Below are 14,800 nucleotides of genomic sequence, written 5' to 3' on the forward strand. Positions count from 1 at the left end.
ACTTCTTTCCAGAAACATCAGTTTTTAGAATCTGTTGTGATTTTTTTCAAGTTGCTTTTCAATCTTGCTTCTGCTCCTGGGGAGTTTTTAGAAAATACACATGCCCAGGCCCACCTCCCAGAGATTGCAGTTTCATTGTCTGAGGTGGGATTTTGGCTCAGGTGTTTTTTAAAAGCTCCCAGGAGATTCTCATTTGCACCCAGCGTTATCAATCACCATTCCATACCACATGGTTAACGCAGAGCAACCAGTGAGCCCACACTGTCTCCTTTTTTTTCTGTGTCCTGCCTTCAGCCCCCGATTCCAGACCCTAACAACATGCGAGACTTTGTCAGCTACCCCTCAGCTGGCAACGAGCGTCTGCATTGCACCATGAAGCGCACGGAAGACGACCCAGAGGTGGGCGGCCCATGCTACACACTCTACCTGGAGTACTTGGGCGGGCTCGTGCCCATCCTCAAGGGGCGGCGCGTTAGCAAGCTGCGGCCAGAGTTTGTCATCATGGACCCCCGGACGGATAGCAAATCAGGTGGGCCCCCTCGCCAGAGGGACTGGTGACCTAGTTGTCAGGTATGGTTCCTGACAGCCCACGCAAAGATAATGCCCATTTTTGGAATGTGAGCCTGTGGGCTAGCGTGGGCCATCCTCAGAGCTACTTCATTTCCAGATTCCTACTAAAGTTAATGATTCTCTAAATGTACTTTCTGATGGGGCTTTTAACCACATTCCACGAGGCTTCATGTGGTGGGGCTGTCAGTGAAGGAGAAGCTGGCCCAGGCAGGGCTCTGGATTAAAGATTCCTCTTCCAGTGGATCGTGTTCATTGAGGGCTTGACTGCTGTTGAGACAACCTACACATAATAGTGAGGTCTGTCTCTGCTTCCCCCCCCCCCGCCCCCCCGAGTGAATGTAGAATTAAAATTTCCAAACCTTCAACCTACTCTTCATCTGCTAGTGGTGCTTCTGTCCCTCACTAATCCACTGTGAACTCCTTTGTAGCTGACTACCAAGAAAATTCCTTGTTCATCCCTAAAGATCTTGCATGATGAACACTCTTTCCTTCTAAAACCCTCTCCTCTACTAGCTTCCTTACTCAGTGGATGTACTCAGGGTGCTCCCTGCACACCTGTCCCTGCGATTCTGCTTTGTGAGCCTCTAGAGCAGGAGGGGGCAATGTCCAGCCGTATATGGCCGCGAAATCATTTGGTCTTCCCCTACCAAGGCTTCACCAAAGAGAAGCAGTTCCAGCCATCACATTAGGGGTGAGTTAATTAAATGTTTGACCAAATATAGCAGGCTAATTTTTAAGTTAATCATTTTGTATGGTCCACAAATGATGTTATAAATATCCAATTGGCAGAAAGAAGGTTCCCCACCCCTGCTCTAAAAGGAAGGACTTTGTTCTTTTTGTTTGTACTGACTCTGCCCACCCGGTGTCCTTAGCTAGTGACTGTTGAGGCTGGATGCCCCTGTCAGCAGTACCTGCCAGCTCAAATGTTCTGCCACCCCCTGTAAAATTATGCTCAGCACTGACAGCAGACTGAGTGGCACTGTTTTCTGTGCCTGTCACCTGTCAGTTGGGCTACTGGGACCCCTAGAGGAACACAGTAGTCTTGCTGGGGCTCTGTCTGCCCCTGAATCCTGAGGGCCTGGAGAGAGGGAACTGAGTCATCTCTGTACCCCCAGTGCCTAGCAGGTGCCTGCCTTGAAACAACATGAGTTAAATTAGATCTGTTTTCATTAGTTTCGTGCTTGTTCTTTCCACATCTCAACTCCCATTCATTCTCCCTCCCCGGAGACTGGCCTGTGCCCCTCGTTATGTGCCTGCAACCACTGTGGTATGTAGTACAACCAGTTATCCTAGTAGCACAGTGCAATGGCTTTTTCAACGTTGGCCTCACTTGCCCACTCCAATATTCAGTTGGATCTTTTTTCCTTTTGACTCTTGATGAACTAGTACCAAGAGCAAGGAGAGCGAGTAGGAGAAATGGGGGCTGGTAGCGAGGCAGGCAAAAAGGAAGGGAGGAAAGATTCAGAAGGAAGGAAGCAAAGTGAGGAAACCGGGAGAGCAGTGGACGTGAACTTAGAAGGAAAATGTGGTTTTAGGGGACGGAAGAAGAAAGGAGCCATTGATTAGAGGTGGCCAAAGGAGGGGAAGGAATTGCAAAAGATGCCAAACTAGAGCTTGCATCACGCCTTTTTGTCCAGTGGCAATGTTGCCAAGGTTCCTCCCGTGTATACAATTATATGACACCTACACTTACATTAAGTGGTGAAGGGAACTGACATGAAGAGCTTGCTTCTGTCCCTTGGGTGCATACGTTCCCACCAAAGAATAGGGCAGAAGCAGCAGGCGGTGTGCTTTAGGGCTCACCGCCCCAGCATCTCCTCCTCCTTCCTGTTCACTTTATCAGCTCACACCACACACAGCCTGACTCAATTGCTGACAGTCCTTTGGGGGAAGAGATGTTTTATTTTTGTAATTAAAAGAATGAAAATGTTGTAGAGCAAAGCAGACCAACAATACGTATTCAGTGCCTGCTTTGTACAGGGTCCTTGAGTCTCCTATGGTTGTGAAGAAATACCAGGTATCTCTGCTGTCAAGCACTTTATAATCCCTTTTGGGTGATAAGACAGCTTAACACTTGAAAAGTTCAATAAAAAAGTCAAGATTTAAAATATCTCAAGACAAAAATAGACGATATGTCACAAGGCAGAATATGACTAATTGCCAACTGAATGGTATGTGGAAACTGCTTCAGAGGAGGAGCTTATGAAGTCAAGCCTCCACATCATTGTTTCCCCACCTCCCTGCAGGCTCTAGGCCTGCCCCTCACATCCATTCAGCAGGGCAGGGGTGTGCCCTGTAAATCTATAACCTAATGGGTGCCTGGTGGCTTATGCTACAATGATTGAGGTCCACTGTTGTCAGTGTCCTCCAAGTGACTTAACAAATATGTTTCTCAAAATTACCAGTGTGTATTTTTATAACAGATAGCATGAGTCCCAATAATTTTTTAATTTTTTTTTGCAAAAATCCACAAATTTTCAAAAGGAACATTCCTTGCTATGGTCTAAATTATGTCCCCCAGAACTTACACGTTGAAGTGCTAACCCACCAGTGTGACTGTATTTGGAGACCGGGCTTTTAGGGGGTAATTAAGGTTAAATGAAGATCTAAGCATGGTGTCCCCAACCAATAGGATTGGTGGCTTTGAAGAAAAGGAAGAGAGATCTCTCTCTCTACACGTACACTGAGGAAAGACCATTTGAGAACAGTGTAAAAGCTGCCACCTGCAAGCCAGGAAGAGAGCCCTCACCTCGACCTGACCATACCAACACCTGGATCTCAGACTTCTGGCCTCTCAAACTGTGATAAATAAATTTCTGTTGTGTAAGCCATCTAGTCTGTGGTATTTTGTTATGGCAGCCTGAGCAGACTAAGACAGAACTTGAAATATTTAAAAGTTGTTAAAACTGCATTTAAAGGTTTTTAAAATTCTAATAATACATCTGATTCAGGTTGCATATTTTGAAAAGCCTTTCATTCAGTCCAGATGAAATAAGCATATTCTTGAAAACTGACAAAATTGGAATGTAAAGCCTCAGATAGTTTAGCTCAGACTTTGGTTCTCAAAGAGCAATCCCAACTTACATCTTTCTACAACTTGGGTGTTTGCTCCAGAATTTCCATGATAAATTGATGGCACCGCATCTGTAGAACTAAGAGGTACATCTGGCCACCAGCCCTGGCTCCCAGCTTGTGGATATGATAGCACTGAATCTCTGGTTGTGTTGATGCTAGGTGGCAGACAAGCGGGACTCAGGGCATGTGCTCAGAGAATGACTTTCTTTTCCTCACACACCCCCTTTAAATCCATCCTGTGTGGAGGTCCTCACTGCTCCTAGATGAGTGGTTCTGAACCTTGTCTGCTCATGGGAATCCCCCAGGAGCTTTAACAATCACCATCCCCTCCCCCACACCCCAGGATTCTGCTGCAGTTGGTGTGGGATGCAGCCAGGCAGCAGAGCAAAGACCTCATTTTTCTGTCAGGAAGTATTTATTGAGTCCCTGGGGTGGTTTTCATCTCTGTGGTTACAGCAAGAGGCAAGACAGGCAACTCCTTCCCTCATGGAGCTTATATACCAGTTGGGGAGACAAACCAAAAATTAGTGGTGAATGCTTGTGTGTGTGGCGCCCCCCCCCCCCCCCATTCAAATTCACATGTTGAGATCCTAACACCCAATGTGACCGTATTAGGAGGGTGAGGCCTTTGGAAAATGACTAGATCATGAGGGTGGAGCCTTTATAATCACAAGGTTCATGCCTTATAAAAGAGGCTCCAGAAAGATCCCAGCCCCTTCTGCCATGTGAGGACACAGCAGGAAGTCAGCAGTCTGCAACCTAAAGGGGGCCATGACCAGGACCCAACCATCCAGCACCCTGATCTCATACTTCCAGCCTCCAGAACTGTGTGAAATAAGTTCTGTTATTTATAAGCTACCCAGTGTGTGTCATTTTGTCATAGCAGCCTGAACAAACTATGACAAGAGTAATGGAAAAAGCAGTGGTATGGCATCTAGCATTTGTGAAATCCTGGCATTAGCAAGAAGGTCGGGTTGAACGGACAGTGCCTTACCAAACTTCCTCAAGTTGTTGAATTAGCTCGGTGCTTATGGACATGTGGAAGCTTGTGGCTTTACGTGCATGTTTGAATTGTTGCCAACCTTCCTCTGATCCAGCGACTCCTAAGTTAAATAATGTAAAGCACTGCTCAGGGCATGTAAATTAAGTCTTTTTATCTGATCGAACTCAAAGGCATACCACTGTAACTTGCTGGAGTCATCAGTCATGCCTTCTGATTCAGTAAGTGGTTTAAGGAGGGCTGATGTAGTAACACAGACTGGGCATCAGCCAGCCTCCTTCCACGTTGCATGCCAAGCCATTCTGCTCTGCCTCCAGTGGCCTCAGAGAGTCCCCTGTTCACAGATGTCACCTCCATATGTTCAGAAATTTAGAGATTGGGTTGGATTAAGAAACTCATCCTTTGAAATGTAAACAGTCCTTTCAAATGGTAAAATCACTCTCCTTCTATAAATTATTTCACTGTGATTGAATGATTTGGCTTTTTATTACCTTAGTAAGGTTCTTGGAGCCTTGAGGGAATGAAGCTTTACTCAGTGAAACAATGATTTTTGAAGGATGGGGTACTTCCAGTTAGGGCAACTCTGGGGTAGGGGTCAGAGCAGGGATTTGGGTAGTGAAGGGAAGGGATGTGAGGAGGTATGAGGAAGGCAGCAAAGGAGAAGGGACTTTGAGGAGGATGTCAGACATGAACTTCACCTACTTAGCAGTTTTGTGATCGCCCCACCTCTGTGCACATCACCTTCTTCCTTGGGGCCTCTAATCTTCTGCCTAATGGCCAGTGTGCAGTTATCTTGAGTGGCTTCTATACAAGTACCCTCAGTGGAACCCAAAGCTAACCTGAAAGTCCTACTGCACAGGTCTTCCCTTCAGCCATTGCAAGCAGTTCCCTCAGTGGGATAGCCAAGCCCCACAGGCAACCTGGGGCAGTTCCAGCAGACTGTTCTGCAAGCTAGACATGAGCAGCTCTGTCAGGTCTCCTGTCTAGAGCAGGCCTGGAACCAGCAAGGGCTGTCCCAGGTCAGAAGCAGGTTCTTGGGGAAGTCAATGAGTCAGCAAGTCCCTCGGGTTCTGGCAGCCCACAAGCCTGTGACACCTGGTATGTCATGAGGACAACAGTGAAGCCATTTTGGTTTTAGCCATTGGCACAGTAAAGTTCCAGACTATGTTGTACATTCCAGGGCATTAAAATACCATGCCCGTTTTGATAAATGTAGAAGTAATTGCCTATTTTCACTTAGAAAATGTTATAGCACAAAAATGTGAAAGGAAACAGTGCTCTCTTCTTTGTTTCATTCTCTAGACTTAAAATGGTGGCCTGTGGAGTCAGTTCTTAAGTTTCTAGTAATGATCATTGTTAGGGTTTAATGTCACTTCCCTTCAATTTGCTGGTTGGTGTCTTACCAGATGAAATCTATGGGAATAGCTTGATTTCTACCGTGATCGATAGCTGCAACTGCTCGGACTCCAGTGACATCGAACTGAGTGATGACTGGGCTGCCAAGAAATCTCCCAAAATTTCCCAAGCGAGCAAATCACCCAAGCTCCCAAGGTAATCTCGCTCTTCGGGGTGTTTGCCCTTTTTTGTGTCCCTGGAGGTGTATCTGTATTTTGCCTAGAGAAGAATCCCATTGAAACCAACACCAGGAGAGCACAGTGAGACCAGCATCCCCGCCTTTCACCTGGAAGGTCTGCCTGCAATTGTTACTACTTTCCTTTCTTCTTTCTTCAGAACAGAAAAAGACACCCAGGAGGAAGTTTGCTAAACCCCAGGGCTTCTCGGGGGGTCAGTGCTGATGATGGGTGGCATGGGTGGCCAGAGCTCCCTGGTGTACTTTTTTTTCCTTCCAGGTTGAGAAAAATCAGAAAAAGGTTTTACAGTGTAAGTAGCCAAATTTAATGCCTATAATACTGCAATTGGGGGAAAAATAGTTAACCAAAAAAAACTTTAACCCCTAAAGGTTTGTTTAAAAACTGGCAAAGAGCTATAAGAGCAGGTGGAAGGGCCTGTGGTGTCTCAGGTAAGAAGCATCACCTTTCTCACCCTGCTGCATATACCTATGGGCTGTGTAAATGGCCCAATCCTGAGCTGGATACCAATGTCCTTATTTGTAGAAGTTCGTTGGTAGACCAGATCCTCACTAAGATAGATCCCTTCTAGCTCTGAAATTCTGTGATGCTGCACAAGATTAAAATACAGTTTACATACAGATACATACCTGCCCAGATCTGAAACACAGAATTCATTGTGCAGCCAGTTAAGGCAGTGTATTCACCACCCAGTTGAAGTTAAAGGACATTCCATCATCCCGGAAAGTTCCCTGTGCAGCCTCCCGTTCGATCCCCACTCTCTAGAACAATCACTGTTCTAACTTCTGTCACCATAGATTAGTTTTGCTGCTTCTTGACCTTCACATAAATAGAACCAAGCAGTGTGTACTCTTTTATTTGGCTTTTTTGCTCAATATAATGAATTTGAGTTTCACGCATGTTGTTGTGTCTGTCAGTTTTTGTGTGTGTGTGCTGTGGATTCCACTGTAGTGAGCATACTACAACTTACTCCATTTACTAATTCATAGGTATTTGGTGGTTTACAGTTTGGGGCTATGATGAATGAAACCATTATAGAGCTTCTTATACACGTCTTTTTGTGAACATATGCACACATTCAACTCCGACATGTGCTTTAGAAGGGGAGTTGCAGGGCCATGAGTAGATATGTGTTTAACTTTACTGGAAACTGCCAAACAGTATTCCAAGGTGTAGGTACCATTGTGAGTTCTCATCAGCAGTATACAAGGGTGCCAGCTGCTTCCTTTTCACCTACAGTTGTATCGTCATTTAAAAATTTTTACCCATTCTGGTGGGTGTGCAGTGGTATCTTGTAGTTTTATCCTAATATCTCTAATGATTGATGATGCTAAGAAGTTCTTTATATGTTTACTGGCCATTTGGGCATCTTCCATTGTGAAGTGTCTGTTCAAGTCTTTGACCCATTTTTTATTGAGTTGTAAGATTGTTTATGTATTCTAGCTCTGATTCCATTGTCAGACATGTGTACTGCATATAGTCTAACACATTAATGAAGTTCTTCTCTTATGATTAGTGCTTTCTGTACCCTGTTTAGGAGATCTGTCTACTGTGAGGTCATAAGACACTCTTCTGTTCTCTTCCAGAAGCTTTGTAGTTTTAGCTTTCACACTCAGATCTCAGGTTCATTTTTGTGTGTAGTGTGAGTTAGAGGTAAACATTTATTTTTTCCCATATAGATATCCAGTTGCTTCAGCAATCTGGTTGTTTTTTTTCATCTTTGTTCTAAGCTTGTTAAAATTGCTCTTGTTAAAATAAAATTATGAGCTTTCCTACACTTCTATAGTGTTTCAGATTTTCCTGTAACTTAAGCAGGAAATTTAACACATATCTAAATCCTTCACCTGTGAGTGTCCTTTTAAGGCTTCTGGATGTTGCCATCCCCATAGTTAGTTCTCCTTCCTTCCCTCTTTCCTTGCGTTGGATCCCCTACACACAGCAGGCAGGTTCATCTCCTCACACAAGGCTTTAAGCAGCTCAGGCCCACGCCCTCCCATTCTGTGGGAGTGCTAGGTGTCTTATCAGGCTCGATCGTACCTGTGAGGCGTAATGCTTTTCTTTCCTAGACTATCATCAACCTGACTGTATTCATTTTTATATCACTCTCTTTGGGTTGCACTGGCATTAAACACCCATGTCCCCATGTTACACACAAAGTAACTTGAGGACCACAGATAGAACATAGGATCAAAAGGCAGCAGAAATTTTTCATTCCACTTATTCTTCCTTCCACTTATTCTTCCTTCCACTTATTCTTTCTAAATATTGTGGGCGTGAAATGCTAGATTAAGTCTGTTGGAATCCAGATGTTGTACTAGGAATTATAAAATCCCTGGGGTCATAAGATGAGAAATGACTCTTCCCACTGCCATTTCCCCCGGGACTGATTTTCCAAACCCCTGGGAGAAGATGTGGGCATTTCTAAATTTACTCCAAGTCAGTAGAAAGTGAAAGATGGTTAATTCTCTAAGGTTCCTTACAAATAAATGGCCTGATCTAATCTCACTATATTTTAAAATGTGCATTATTCAATATACAACTGTTCTCCTTTTCTCCTGTTTATAAAGCAAAAACAAGCGGGAATACTTGGTTAAATCAAGAGTCCTGGCTCCTAAGATTGTGACACCTACGAATGACTGCTGGGAGGTGAAGGGGGCATGCCAGGAGTGCGGATGCCTTTGGGCCAGGTGGCACACTCCTTCCCTGCTGTGGGTGCCTAACCCTCTGGCCTTGTCTCTGCAGGATCAACATTGAGGCTCGGAAGTCTCCCAAGCTGTCCCGGGCTGCTCAGGAGATGTCCAGGTCCCCTCGGTTGCCAATGCGCAAACCCTCCATTGGCTCACCCAGCCTGACGCGGAGAGAGTTTCCCTTTGAAGACATCACTCAGGTAGTGTCTGGGTTGCGGGTTGGTCACACGAGTCTGAACTTTATTGACTGAGAAAACAGATCATTGAGTAGTTTCAGCATGGTGTCAGTGCAGCTGATAGTTTCAGGAAGAACATCTAAGATAAAAGTGGATTCAGAGCCAGATACCCTCTCTAGTCCAATGATTGCGGGAAAGGAGAGGTGAAGGTGAATGTGCCCAAATCCCATTTGTGGCCTTTTGAACTGACACACATGCAGACACACTGGGACTGGGACACATCTGCCTCTCACTTCCAACCTGAGGAGTACAGCTTGGTGAACCCCCAGTTGAAAATGGGTGGTGACATGCTGCAGTTAGCTTCTGCTCTTCAACATGGCGGAATGAATGCTTCTGGCTGCCAACACCTGTGGCTCCTTAAGCACTGTTATCATTCTTACTAATAGGAAATATGGAAATAGATAGTGATGTTTCTTCCTTTTTTCCTCCTACAGCACAACTACCTTGCTCAGGTCACGTCTAATATCTGGGGAACCAAATTTAAGATCGTGGGCTTGGCTGCTTTCCTGCCAACCAACCTCGGTGCAGGTAAAACCACGTCCTGTTCTTTGCCCGCTGTCTCGTTGATACTCAGGCTGAAGAAAACAATTTCAGCCTTCAGTGGCCTAAAGGAGAAAATGAATTCTATGACATCAAAACATTAGCATGCATTTTATCTCTAGCCTTTGGCTCCAGACACTATGATGTCACAAAAATCAGAATAATCACTCGAATTGGTGTTTTGCCAGTGGTGCTTTAATTTTTTAAAATTATCATCTCTAACTTATAAAAATGACAGAAAGAGCGAAAATCTCTATCAGAGCTCTGATAGGTTTCTGGTTGTTTTGACTTTTGGCCATTCACTTAGGCAGGTTTTTGGTACCAGTGCCTTTAGGTTCTTGAGCTAAAAGGAACTCCAGAAGAAAGTATTAGACTATAAGAAGCTGGCTGACTGTGAGCACAGCTTAGTGGCAAATCTTTATAGATGTCATTTCTAAGTACCAAATAAATATCCCGTCCATGAAAGTTTTAGACAGCGAGGAAAATGGAAGCAAGGGAGTCTGAAACTGGACTAGAATCCAGGATTTGCGTTCCCATCTGCTCCAGATGGATAGAGCGAGCAGTACTAACTTACCACATTTACTCAGAGACAGGAAGGTGTGAATGGCAGGAGGCCCTTTTCAATGCACTTTCATCCAGATGGACACTTCTTTATATAGGCCCAGGATTTGTGTTGCCCCCACACCTTGCTAGGCCACCTAATCATTTAACATGCACACGTGTCCCTGGAAAGCTGGCTTAGCCACGCAGGGTTCACCCGTGGCTAGTGGCCCCATCTTGACTGTGCTCTGTGTAATGTACTAGAAATGGTTTTTTAAAAATTCTGAATCTGCATATAAAGGTTATTTCAGACACTCTTATATCCTTTAAAATAAATTATTCTTGCAAATCAGGTATAAAAAAACCCCATTGCTATATCTGCCTCTTCAGAGACTTATTAAATAGTGCTGCATTTGGATTTTTCATTTTGAGATTTTTTAGCTAAAAGAAAAAGAGGAATAAAAGTAAAACATAAAACTGACTTGAAAAATAACAGTAGTCTATCCCTGTACATAATGCAGACAAATCTTAGACTGTTTTCAACCACCCGCAAGCTGTCTGCTGACCACAAAGCTGTTCCTCAGTTATTCAGCAGTGCCCTGCTGATGTGTACAGTTGATTCTAAGAATCAGCGTGTGCACGTTATGATTATTCCCATGTCAGCAAGCTGAGAACTTAGCCATCTGCCTACATAAACACTGAAAAAGGAGTGGAGGTGAGAATTGGCTTGATGGGTCTTTTCATTCTGCCCTTATTCCTCAAGTGTTGAGTAGGCCCACAAATAGTTAACAAGGACCTTAGGATGAAAGGGCGTGGCCTGTATGTGCCTCAGAGCCATGTGCTGCTCCCTTGAGGAATCTGAGTGCTCAAGACAAAAGCTGTCCGTGTGACTGCAGAGAAATCCCTGTCCTAATCACTGACCCTTTTAAAGAGTGTTTTGGCTATTCTCATTTGTCAAGCTAAAATAGTTTTCCACTTGATTCTACTTAAAAAAGGAAATTAAGTCTTGGGTTCTGAAAGTTATGTTACGTATTGCACCCTATTATAAATCTTTGACACTCTGGTGGGTTTAAAAGCGAATGCTATTCACATACTGGATAATTTGTTTCCTGCAATTAGAATAATTGGGCCATGTAATTTTTTTATTTTTAATTTATTGCATGTCTTAATTTTAAAAATATGGAATAAATTCAAAAGACGTAAAGGAGTCTAACACAGTAAAATCTCTCTCATTCTCACCCCCAGCCACCTACTTTTTTTCTCCTGGAGACAACTGATGTTATTTTTTTAATTCCTCCTGAGATTTTAAACTTTATTTCTCTTTGTTAATCTAAATGACAAAGAATTTCACTTTTCATACATTAGTTCTTAAGGTATATGGAACCATCCAGAATTTTAAAGCCAAAATTCATACTCTTCTGTGGTCAAGAGAGAGGAACATGTGAATAATGCCTGGAATGACCACTGGGTTGGAAAGTCACCTCAGCCCACACCAGTCCAAGCTCCAACCTCACAAAGGTACTTCAAAAAAGAGGGCTTGCTGTGCCGTGGGAGTGTTGGCCAGTCAGCCACCAGGCATTAGAGCTGATAATTGTGGAGGTAGAATTTGGCTTAACAAAACAAAAAAATGAACAATAGTAGTAAAAGAACTTCTTCATGGCTCACAGGAAAAAGTATTAAACATAAAAGAAAGTTTACAGGCAATTTCATCCTGATTTTAACCTACTGTGAAACTTAAATTCAGATTCATCATTATTTAATTTATTCATTTTAGAGGGAGAGAGAGAGAAACATTGATTTGTTGCTCCACTCATCTGTGCATTCATTGGTTGATTCTGGTATGTGCCCTGACCCGGGATTGAATCCACAACCTTGGCATATCAGGATGACTCTCTTACCAACTGAGCCACATGGCCAGGGCCAGACTCATTATTTTTAAACTTATTTTGTCTCCTCTCAATATTTTAGTTGCAGTCTAGCCTTTCTCTTAAAAATCTCTGTTAATCTTAGTGTTTAAAGACACCATGTGGAAGTTCCTGATAAATCTCTATGCTGATCATGAAATTGAAATTGAAAGTCATTAAGACAAGAATCCAGTCCTAAATAAAGGCAGCGTTTTATTTCTGCCTGATTCACGTCACCCCTTATCTCATAGTTTTTCTCAAATAGCTCCATGGATGCCCAAGATTGTCCTGAGCTTGGCAGTCTGGCTATTACAACTGTTTGCACTAAATTATCTTTCTGATTACAAACAAGGTTTTTAAAAATATATATCTATCATACCCCAGCTCATTCCAAAAAAGAATTTTAGTCTAAGATACGTTTTTAACATTTTAAATGTGTGGTTCTACAGACAAACCATTGGCGAAATGGCTGGGCTAGACCAAGAATTTGGTGTCCCTGAACCCATACTGTGGCTGTGTGGCCGGTCATGCCCAGGGAGAGCTGCTCTCAGACTGGGCCCTGCCTGTGCAGCCTGTCTTCAGATCAGGAAAACCACCACCCCTTTCTCTTGCTGTGACCCTGTTGGCACCTTAGCTGTCGTCCTTGTGTTTCTACTGACTGTCTTTCCCCTCCCACCAGTAATCTATAAAACCAGCCTCCTGCATCTCCAGCCGCGGCAGATGACCATCTATCTCCCAGAGGTCAGGAAGATTTCCATGGACTATGTGAATTTACCTGTCTTCAACCCAAATGTGTTCAGTGAAGATGAAGATGATTTACCAGGTGTGTTCATACACGTCTCCTACTTTGTCATGAGCCCTCTCTTAGTGTGTTGTGATGGGACAGAGTGGTTATTGCTTCACAACGTCCTTGGAGCTTCCCAGGTGGAATCTGAAATGGCCCCTTACTTGGAGGGCAGGGAGAGACGGAAGAAAGAGTCAGGCCACTCCAGAGGGGTAGGTGGCAGTTTTAATGAGCAAAGGAACTTAACAGGCTTTTCTTGGGTGGCTTTAAGACTGATAGATTTCCACACCCACTGCCAGAATCTTAATAGTTTATGTAGAGGCCCTGCCTGGGGTCAGTCACATACACCATCCAGGGAGTCTCAACGCCACATTTCTGTCTCAAGGCTGGATCCTTGCAGTAGCTTCTGGGAGTGGGAAGGGCAAATGGAGTGCACATTCCAAGGACAGGGGAGGGAGTGGGGAGCCTCCATTGCCCGGGTCCAGCTCTCAGGTGTTCTGGTGGTGGTCCCATTGTCTTGAAGACCTACAGCAGGATTGCAGCACATCAGTTGTGCCTGCTGCCTCGGTTTGGGAAAGGTGTAACTCCCTCAGTAAGGTTGGCAGGTATGGTGGCACGACTCAGGAGAAAGGTCACATACTATCAGTCATTTGGGGAAGAGGGAAGCTACCAGAGCAAGGACTACTAAGGTGGCCATGCCACCTCATCTTTGCAGAGCGCTTCTACCATTTTGTTTTATCCTCACAGTCATCCCCTTAGTCATGTGCACAGACACAGAGAAATTAAAGGACTAACTAATCAGGACTCCATAATATCAGAACTGAGCCCCAGTCTTGTTGGCCCCAGGCTGGCCCTCATCCGTTTAATCCCTGCTCCAAGCAGGGCGTTACTTGAGTGCCCATGAAGCCTAGGATCTAAAACCTGCTGCATCTCCAGACACCAAACCTGTACATTTCAACAGCTCTCTCCCAACACAGAGTGCATGTCTCAGTGTATTAGAAGCCTGGTCCAAGTTAAAGGTAAAATCTGATACAAGTTTTTTAAATCCCAGCTTACAATTTTTCAAATATCTATAGTGTTTTCTAGTGGGGGATTCTATTTTGATTAATAGATTACAGTGATTTCTAATTAGTCTGCCGATTATTTATATGTAACTATTCTCAAAAAAGTCCACCTTCAGTTTTATAAATACTATAGAGATGACTCTGCTTACATCCAGGCAAGGTTCTGAAGATCTCTGGTTTCTGAGCCAGAGGAAAGCCACATTCTCCTGTATCTGGTCATTCTCAAACAGGGGTTCTGGTCCTGGAGATGGGACAGGGAGGGACATCCCCACTTAGGCTCTGAACTTAGGGGAGTGGTTTACCTTCTCTCAGCCCAGGTTTTTACCTGTAAAATTATCTGTCCTGTGCTTTCTGACAGGAGCCATCATAGGTGGAATTCATGTTCTAGACTACTGCAGTCCTAATGGGGATGTTTGCAACCACATTAACCTGCAGTGTGGTGAAGCCCCACAAATTTGAGCCTTATAGCATGTCCCCTGCTCTTTCAGAATCTTGGATTTAGAAGTCTTACACAGTCCCCTAAATGCCCTTCCTGCTCTCTGATGCTGAGCCCGTTCCTGCTGCTGTCATTCCTGTCTATGGTTCCCAGCAAGAGGAGGGAACATTTTGTCTCAGGACTTACACTTAATGCTGGCAACATGGCAAAGAGACTCTCCTTTAGCAGGGATGATGCCTGCCCGCAGTATTCCGTACAGATGAAAGAACATCTGGAAGAGGGGTTTGAATAGGGACAATAGAAAACATTAGACAGGACCAAGATTCGTGGAGTCAGCGAGAGAGATCTCTCACTAGAGGACTACATCAGGGAAGG

At 44.2% G+C, this 14,800-nt stretch overlaps 1 protein-coding gene across 3 annotated transcripts in view; it reads left to right on the plus strand.

Annotated features, from left to right (window-relative positions):
- TULP4 (TUB like protein 4) overlaps positions 1-14,800 on the plus strand; it is a 99,190-nt gene that overhangs the window by 74,992 nt on the left and 9,398 nt on the right. For all 3 annotated transcript variants that reach the window (XM_081139603.1, XM_081139604.1, XM_081139605.1), the window contains 5 exons: positions 295-529; positions 6,052-6,196; positions 8,977-9,121; positions 9,592-9,685; positions 12,821-12,964. In XM_081139603.1, coding sequence (XP_080995729.1) covers positions 295-529; positions 6,052-6,196; positions 8,977-9,121; positions 9,592-9,685; positions 12,821-12,964 — 763 coding nt within the window. The remainder of the gene's footprint in view (positions 1-294; positions 530-6,051; positions 6,197-8,976; positions 9,122-9,591; positions 9,686-12,820; positions 12,965-14,800) is intronic.

Source organism: Miniopterus schreibersii, assembly GCF_964146895.1.
Source record: "Miniopterus schreibersii genome assembly, chromosome: 6".
NCBI lineage: Eukaryota > Metazoa > Chordata > Mammalia > Chiroptera > Miniopteridae > Miniopterus > Miniopterus schreibersii.